Source organism: Sinocyclocheilus anshuiensis, unplaced genomic scaffold (genome assembly GCF_001515605.1).
Source record: "Sinocyclocheilus anshuiensis isolate Anshui unplaced genomic scaffold, SAMN03320099.WGS_v1.1 scaffold167, whole genome shotgun sequence".
Classification (NCBI taxonomy): domain Eukaryota; kingdom Metazoa; phylum Chordata; class Actinopteri; order Cypriniformes; family Cyprinidae; genus Sinocyclocheilus; species Sinocyclocheilus anshuiensis.
Window position 1 is genome coordinate 44,409 of NW_015552552.1, and position 9,947 is coordinate 54,355.

The 9,947-nt window shown below is 36.7% G+C and overlaps 1 protein-coding gene across 1 annotated transcript in view; it reads left to right on the forward strand.

Moving 5' to 3' along the window:
• The first annotated feature begins 6,871 nt into the window (after positions 1-6,871).
• The window catches only part of LOC107664419 (zinc transporter ZIP9-like), a 7,090-nt gene continuing 4,014 nt past the window's right edge, over positions 6,872-9,947 (forward strand). The window contains exons 1-2 of the mRNA XM_016454989.1: positions 6,872-7,510; positions 8,916-9,024. Of these exons, the coding sequence (XP_016310475.1) occupies positions 7,415-7,510; positions 8,916-9,024 (205 nt within the window). The 5' untranslated portion in view covers positions 6,872-7,414. The remainder of the gene's footprint in view (positions 7,511-8,915; positions 9,025-9,947) is intronic.

Below are 9,947 nucleotides of genomic sequence, written 5' to 3' on the forward strand. Positions count from 1 at the left end.
TTGGAGCAAATGGTTAATTCCCTGAAATTCAGACCTACTGCATAAACGATGCAAGAGCCACTGCCTATTTTTTTTTTCTTCTTCTTCTTTTTATCTTCCAACAGGAATGACAATTTAAGCAGCTGCTGTCTAGGTAACAAGTCTGCATTTATTTACTATGAAATGCAACACGAACATCCAATGACCAGTTGAAGAATTGGAAAATAAGTTGAATCTCTATAGCTGAATAAATAATTTAGTAAAGTTCTGTGTCTTTTATAAGCATAATGGGCCTGGCTTTGAAAATGGGTTCTGTAAAAAGAACACTAAAAGCAGAGTGTATGAATGTTGAAATAGGGCTAATTGATTCTTGAAGACAGAGAGAGATGCTGTATGTAGGTCTTTTATCTGCAGAAATTGCATGTGCACAAGCAGACTGTAATAATGGCAATCTTCTCCTCTTTGACAGACACTTTTCCAGTAGTAATAAATAGATGAGATTGAGTCTAGTCATCACATTTTGTACTTTGTACACATTTTGTGTATTTCTCAGTTTGAGTTCATTTTTAAAAGTCAATATTTGAGTAGGCAAGCATGTCAAATACAGTCTACAAGAAAGCTATTGAACATGTCCACACTTATTGCTAAGGAAAACGTCCTAGTCCTACAGCAGGGTACACTGTCACAAGAATATATCTGGTCTTGATATATAAAATACAATACAGTATATACTGTATAATATTTGATGTGTAAAATTATATATTTCATGGATCTTCAGACAACAAACATATATTTATACCACATAATATATCTAGTTTTTAAATATGAAATACTGTCTAAAGTTGAAAAAAAAAAAAGCTTTAACAGCTTCCATATCTGTGTTTTAAATGTATTAGCATCTTTTTAAAGGCTTTTCAGTATATAATATAATATAATGTAATGTAATACAATACAATACAATACAATATAATATAATATAATATAATATAATATAATATAATAAATATAATATTGTCAGACTCTGTTCCATGTTTTGTCTGTGTCTTGCTCCCCAGGTGTTCCTTTCCCATGTTTAATTTGTCCCAGGTGTTCCCCATGATGGTTCATTGATCCCAGGTGTGTCTCGTCATCCCCTCCTCCTGTGTGTATTTAAAGTGTTCCCAGTCCCTAGTTCTCTGTCCGCTGTTACACGTCTTCCTGAGTTCGTCTCCCTTGGTTCCTGAAAATAAAGTCTTGGTAAAAGTATTCTCCAGCGTCTCCTCGTTCCTCGTGTATGTGCACCGTGACAAATATAACATAATATAATTAATGTAAAACAAATCTTGTTTTGAAATTTGAAATACTTCATGGCTTTTCTATAATATATAAAACTTTGAAATATTTCATGGCTCTTCGATAATAGCATATAACTATTCTATTTTTATGCAAGCCACACATTTTTTTTTGTCTAAACTGTCTTTTTTTTTAAATTATTATTATTTATTTTACATATCTGATCACAATAGATATTTTTTAGTAATATAATACAATATTAGGTCAGAATTCACAAATAAAATAAATAATCGTAATTAGCAACAGTTTTGAACTGGGTGTTTGAAATCTATGTACAAATCTGCTGCTATAGAAATATATATAAGAAATGTTGGTCCTTACAATATTTATATTATTGTAGCTCAAACCGTAGAGCATTATGCATAGTGCTAGAGAATGCATGATGAACTTATAAAATGTAAACTTTAAATGCAATATACAGTAAGTTGTTTTGAATAAATGCATTTGTGAAATGTATTAATTCAATGCCAAGCCCCTGGAAAGGTTTCCGTCAACGGGTGTGGGATTAACAAACAATACAACACTTCCATCTAGTGTTTGATTTCAAGACCACAAAATCAGAAAAAAAAATTGCTCATTTTCAGTGGATAAATGTCTCTAATGATCCAAGGTCAGAAAAGATAACAGATTCCTGCTGGCAAAATAAGTCTGGTCTATATCAAGGTATGTTTTAACTAATTGAAAGGCTTAGATAACCAGAGGCAGACATGGGGGGAATCAAGCAATGTTCAAGGACTAGTATAATTAAACTGAATGTTGAAATAGGGATTCTTAAACTGAAGGTCAAATGTTAATTGTTGAATGAAGGGTACTTTTCAGCTGAGGGGGAAAATGCATAATTCATCTTTCAGTGATGTCCAATACCATTTTCACATAAAGGAAACTAATACAATTTTATTGGACTTTAATTTTAACATATTCAGCCATTGCGATTTTATTTACTGCAAATAACTTCAACTTTTGGTAACTTTTACTCTTTGTTATACTGTTTGTTATACAAAGAATTATGAGGGTTTTTTTTTCGTCCTTCTAATTCCAATTTTAAATTCTGCAAATATGACTTATCAAACGTTAGTTACAAAAAATCTTAATTATTCTTGTCTTATTGTCATAAATAATGAGAAATTGCATTGCAAATTCAATAAATGAAGTATAGTAATGATAACTAAATAATACCAAACATAGCACATGTTTAATAAATAGTAACAGTGACAACAATAGCGTACAAAACTGCAATAAGGCAGTCAGAACGCAATATTAGCGCTTGGAATAAATTACATTTTTCATTTCTTTGTGGATTTTACACCATGCCAACGGTCATTGGCACACATTCAGGCACTCTTCAATCAATATCAGTGCTACATTTGCAGTGCTTTGTTTCTGGCACTGTGAGCCTTTCAGCATGAAGCCCAAGGCAGTCAGCAGCCTGTGAGAATTGGCTGTTAGCCATTTTGAAGGGTAAGAAGTCAACTAAGGTGATATTTAATATGTTCAGACCTTTGCTCTTATCAAACGCCCCCGAATTTAGTTTTTTATCACCTTGTAAATATTAAGTGTAACCATTTCTAAAATACATTATAAGCTCTTTGATCTTCCTAATCCAACAGTAAGCAAAATGCGGCTGTTCTGACTAAGAACAGAAGCAGAGAACACTCAGCGTTCTACATGAGGGATGTTCTAAATACTCCCGTGGTCTCCTGACATCAGGGTTGGGACTGACAGCCTTAGTTAGACCTGATGCCTTTCAGCATGAATTTAAATGAAATCCCAAATACATATATTTTAGCCATTTATATTTTAGATTTTAGTATAGCTTTTAATCATGTGCATAGACTAGTTTAGCTGGTCCCCCATCATAGGATGCTGTGTTCCCACCTGCCCTTAAGTGACTTAAACAAAACTTCTTTTGTCAACCAACCAGCTACTTGTCCATGCTGGTCCATCAACAAGACAACCATCAAATCAGCAGAAACCAGCATGGAAGTTTATGTTGATCTAAGGTGGGGTCTTTTCAACAGGAATATATGTGTCCTTCAACAAAAACAATAGGGGACAAATTAAAATGACAACTGATTACTTGTCAGATTATAAGCATATAGTATTATTTCAATATAACTTATTTTTAAATTATCTTGTGGCCCCCTGGTTTCAAACTACCTTTTTTTTTCAGAAAGCATCCATTTTATTTCCTTTAATTTATTAATTTAATTTTAATTTAAGAGCACTTATTATGGAAATAATATACTTTAGAAGAATATACTCAAGCGTGAACTGAATGTGATGTTGTTTAGAATTAAATGAAACTGTATTATAGTTTAGTATGCAATTATGTATTATGAAATTAGTTGAATTGGTGCTTTTTTGACCCACTTCTAATCTTTATGATTAATGTTATAATTAGTCTATATAGTCATTGGATGAACAAGTATTTATGGTAAACTAAAATGTAAGCTACTTTAATGTCACTACTGTTAAATATGTAGGCCTATGTATTTAAATATATCTGTAATTACACATTTACAATGATAAATTTGTGATTTACGTTTACGGTCAGGGGCGCATTAATGCACGGGCTTCAAGGGGCTGAAGCCCAGGGGCCTACACTGGAAAGGGGGCCCACTGGCTGCAGGGAAATTATATTTTTTTAATAATTATTTATATGGGAGTTTGCAGCAGTGACAACAGCGTTCTGTAAACAAACACACACACTCATTTTTAGCGATGCCTTGGTTGTAGTGGCCTATATAGTGAATGGCTCAGTTTAGGTTCTCCCACACAGTTTGTAAAGTTGGTATGTTCCACGTGTTCAATCCATATACTGTAAGCGGAATGTAAATTGCATTTGCTAGTAAATAACCGCAGCACGAGAGCATCTTTATGTCAATGTAGCCCCTCTCTCCTGGGTCCTCACCGCCACACCTCATTCTGAGTGGGTCTCGAACCCGGGTCTCCGGCATGGGAGGCGGACGCACTAACAAGGAGGCTAAAGACTGCAGCTAGTGCGTCTCTTGAGATCAGGGGAGTGAGGTTTACCTGCACAGCACCTACCGCTGGCCTCTGTTACACTCACCCCCCTAAACCTCACTCCCATCCGGGTCACGGCACCAATGTAACCCCTCTCTCCCGGGTCCTCACCACCACACCTCGTTCTGAGTGGGTCTCGAACCCGGGTCTCCGGCATGGGAGGCGGACACACTAACAAGGAGGCTAAAGACTGCAGCCACTAGCTTCAGTCGCTAGTGCATCTCTTGAGATCAGGAGAGTGAGGTTTACCTGCACAGCACCTACCGCTGGCCTCTGTTACATCAACACGCAGATTAACAGAAACACAACACTGCTGTGTGAAAGGAACTGGACCGGACAACATTCTGTAACGTCATACAAGTGGCTACGTTTACATGCAACCAAATAATCCGTTTGTAATCGGATTGACGGCTCAATCGGACTGAAAAGCCTTCATGTAAACACCTTAATCGATCCGATTGAGCTCGATCCCATTGAACTCGATCAGAATGAAATTTCGATCGGATTGAAGGGGGTGGTTTATTCCTTTTCTAATACGATTGAGAGTGCATGTAAACACTCGATCGGATTGCACCCCGAAACTGAAAGGACTGCGCATGTGCAGAGAATCAGAAATAGCGTAATGACACATGACGCGCAGAACGAGCGGTTCTTCCTTTTGAATAAAATGTTGTATAAATGCCTGTACTGTCATTATAAAACTCTCCTTTCACTCGGCAACTGTGAAGTGGAGCAGGACAACCTCTCACCAGTCCTTGTTTTGGATTCTCATCCACAGGCAACCCATTTTGGGCACGGGGAGGGCCATTGTTTTGCTAAATATGGGCAGTACAGCACAGCGGTTTATATGTATATGTATCCATAAATGGATAAATATTAATTCTGCTGTTAAAAACAAATAAAAAAAACGTGTATGAGAGTGGTTATTATGTGCAAACAGTGAGAAACTCTATATTTGTGCAGTGTGCGCATGTAAAAAAAAAAAAATCCATTCCGATTTGAAGCTTGTGACATAAAGCTTGCAGATCAACCCGATCACTTTATTTAGCGTTCATGTAAACACTACATTCAGATTCATCAATCGGAATGAATTCAGTCCGATTGAACCAAAAATGGTGCATGTAAACTTAGCCAGTGAGAGTTCTGTAACTTGCTCGGATGTAATCTGTGTGTCTGTGTTCCATAAATAGTGCTGCTTCAAAATCTCAATTTAAGAAAAATAGGAATTGTCCTTTTGCTTAAATGTGATCATTAAACTTTATACGCTGTGATTTAACTAATTAAACGCGAGCGTGTCATGTTTCAAAATAAAAACGCAGTTAGCAATCACCAAATAACCCACATTTATGCCAACATGCCATGTTGTTTTGATCTACTGATAATGAATTAATGTTGTGTGATTTATGGTGTTTAAATCATACCTGTAAACTCACATTCCAGCCAGGAAAGTTTTGATGACATTTTCCTTTCATATTACCTCCGCATAATGCCCGTAATAACGTAGTGTTTACTTTATGTAAGGGCTATATAATTCTGCTGTTCCAAAAGCACCACCTTGTGGCAAAGAGTGAATTTGCATATTCGCTTATGTTCACATTTTACACAGAACAGTGTTGTGAACTTTAACTTGCATATTAACAACACACAAAAAAGTGACTAATAATTGTTAGGAAGCTTAACAAAAAAAAAGAGGTTTTCTGGGGTCGGGGGGCCTACTGTAATGCTGTAGCCCAGGGGCCTTTGGTTATCTTAAGGCGCCCCTGTTTACAGTATATTTAAAATAGCCTATATATTAACTTTAAATGTAGGCTACTATCATATAGCCTACTAACTCACTACATTTAGAATTATAATAAAGAACTTTACATGTGATTTAGTATGTTCACATGTAAAGTGAACATCAAAATAAGTGTACTTCTTCAAAGCATGACAAAAGATTTTTAAAACATATTGTTTTAAAATGTTATTTAAAATTAAACTTTTAATTTGACATGATTACACTGATCTGTAACTGAGATTATATAGATCAGTGCATGATTACAGAGTGCACTTTTTAAAAAGATATGTTTCACTGATCAGAGGTACACTAAAAATATAAATAAAATTATAAACTCTGGCTTTTATGTACTTAATATTACATTATCAGCAAGTACTTTTATTTTATTTATTTATTTATTTATTATACTTTTAAGGTTTGTAGTAGGCTACACTACAAGTTTTATTTTTTTAATGAAAATAGAACAAATAACAAACAGAGCATAGCATAAGACAGTCAGTGCTATACAAAGTGTGACATTAATTAGTAACTGGAACTGAAGATAATGTCATAATATTTTAAACATGTTAATGACTTTTTGTTTTTTAACAATTTCAGAGGAGATATAAAACAATCAAATTCCACTAAAAATACCTTAAATATTGGGGATGAATTTAAGCATTTTTGTTGGGTCATATTTTGTCGGTGAGTGTCTTGGTGACGTTTTTGGCGTAATTTAAAGAGGGGGCGGGAGCTTTTGTTTTGACGGCGATGTGGCCCGGAAGTGCTTTATTCACACTACCAACATTACACTCGGCTAGTTGGCGGTCAGTGATGGTCGATACTGCGGAATAGGTAACAAACTAGATGGGTTTTCTGCGACAAAACAGTGTCGCCTGTTAAGGAATCACAATGCCATTAAGCGCAGCCTGAGATCAGAGAAGTAGACTATGAAAACAATTCACAAATCTGTTGATTGATTTGTTTAATCGCAGACCGATTGTTATGATTTAAGTTAGCCTTTGCTAAACGCGACGTGATTCTGTGTGATTAAAGTTGAGCAACAGCGTTCAGATAATCGACCAGGTCAATGTACCAAGAGCTCCGAACCGACTTTACAGCAGATCAGCAGTGGGTGTTCGTGTTTAATCGTCTGATTTGTAAGGATACATGCATAAAACTGACTACCTAGCCAGCTAATACACCAATCCAAGTACGTTAAAGAAGGATCAGCTGGCACCAGACATCGGTCGATTGTACAGGATCTGCTGTTAAACTCTAAAGTGATTCTCAGACTGAGACAGCGGTGTATCTTTAGCTGAAATGGATGACTTCAGCTCCATCAGTCTGCTGTCTCTGGCTATGTTAGTCGGCTGCTATGTGGCTGGAACAATTCCCCTGGCTGTCAACTTCTCTGAGGTGAGCCTTAACTTGAGTTGAACGTGTCTACAATAGTTTATGGTGTGCTCAGTCCTTGAGAGTTTCTCAATGTACCTTCCTGCAGAGATAAGTTCTCTCCAGAAAGCTAACTATGAGAAGATAGTCGTCCATCATGTGCAGTGCTGAGGACTGGGATATCTCCAAAAGTTTGCGCACCCTTGATTTAAGCTACTACTCAATAGTCTTAAAAGTTTAAATGTTGAATGTGATATCAACCGTCAGTTTATACTGTAGACCCACGCTGTTTAACTTGCTACCTACGCTGTATTTGTTTAAACTTTTGATTGATTTTCTGGACAAACGAGCTGTATAGTTTATGAGCCATCAAAACATGTTTGTAGTGACTAATGCAGAAACGTGGGAGGCATTTAAAACTCTGAGGTAAAGTTCTTCAGTTTTGAATTAGCAGTTGAATGTACCCATAAACTGAAATTCAGAATTGTATGTATGTATGTATTTTACATAATAATTCACTAATATTTTACTAGGTACACTACCGTTTAAATACTATTTATTACGCTCAACAGGGCTATTTGTTCCACAAAATACAGTAAAAGGGCAATATTGTGAAATATTATTACAATTTGAAATAACTGTTTTTAATATACTCTAAATTAGGGCTGCACGATAAATCGCATGCGATATTTAACGCGCATCTTATCAGTAAAGCCGGTTCTGTAATCAGCGGTAAATCTCCATCACCTGCGGGCTTTCACATTGAGCAGCATTAACTACACAGAGCCGTTGTTCACTGACGAGCTGCGCAAAACCACGTTCATATTCGCGCGATTTTTTGCGCAGCTTGTCGGTGAACAACGGCTCTGTGTAGTTAATGCTGCTCAATGTGAAAGTCCGCAGGTGATGGAGATTTACCGCTGATTACAGAACCGGCTTTCTGACAAGATGCGCATTAAATATCGCATGCGATTTATCGTGCAGCCCTACTCTAAATGTCATTATTCCTGTGTTGGCAAATCTGAATTGTCAGCAGCCATTACTTCAGTCATCAGTGTCATATAATCCTTCAGAAATCATAAGGGTTTTAGGAAAATAAAAATCCTTGACTTTTAATGGTATGTATAAGCTGATGCTGTTCTCAAAATCACCAAATATTAGTTCATTTTTAATCTGCCTAGCCATTATATTGCTCTGTCTGTGGTGCTTATGGCCCTGGTTTTGACCCAGATGAAGTTTATGTCTATAAGGAGTTTATGATTTCTGTGAGTTGGGATTGTACCTGCATGCTTCTCTTGATTAATATATTTTAAACCTATTTTTATGATATCCAGCTTTTGCATATGAAGTTAACCTGATATCAACCCCACCTAAATACATAATTTAGTGACCTAAATGCAAGTTTTTGTGACTACTCTTCTATCTTCAGGAGAAGCTGAAGTTGGTGACAGTGTTGGGAGCCGGGCTGTTGTGTGGCACTGCGCTGGCTGTCATCATTCCAGAGGGAGTTCATGCACTCTATGAGGAAATGCTGGAAGGTGAGATTCGACTTTATGCTTCAGTTGATGCATCGATTCCTTTTCTATTCAATGCACGAAATATTTCATAGTTTTGGGCAAAGTTCTTCATTCCTAAATCCTTATCTGATATGTAGATGTTTATCTGTAGTAGTAACCGCTAGAGCCCGACCGATATGGGTTTTTTGGGACCGATACCGATATTAGGGAGTAAAAAAAAGGCAGATATCGAGATATCGGCCGATATTCTTTGTGTATATTATAGTACAGTGTAGGGCTGCACGATAAATCGCATGCGATATTTAACGCGCATCTTATGAGTAAAGCCGGTTCTGTAATCAGCGGTAAATCTCCATCACTTGCGTGCTTTCACATTGAGCAGCATTAACTACACAGAGCCGTTGTTCACCTTTCACATAGCCTATATTGTATGTTCAGTGCCAATCATTGCTATTTCGAGAGTGAATCCCGCATAAATATGCGGATGTCATTCCCGAAACTTCGCAGGGTGTATGTGTCCGAAAAACAAAAGTTTCTGTTTCATACAAATTCTGAATGGATTATACCCTAGAAAGTGTGCAAAGCGCGCTCATCTTCATTCATCGCGATCTCACAAAGTTCTGTAAACGCTAGAGCCCGACCGATATGGTTTTTTTGGGACCGATACCGATATTAGGGAGTAAAAAAAAGGCAGATATCGAGATATCGGCCGATATTCTTTGTGTATATTATAGTACAGTGTAGGGCTGCACGATAAATCGCATGCGATATTTAACGCGCATCTTATGAGTAAAGCCGGTTCTGTAATCCGTTGGGTATTCTACTGAAATAGGCTACAGGGGGAAAAAAGTCAATAATTAAACAACACTGCGTCTTCAGTGTTGGTATTGTATCAGACACTTGCACTTAACAGGCTATATGAAAAACAAGCTCAAATGGAGCTA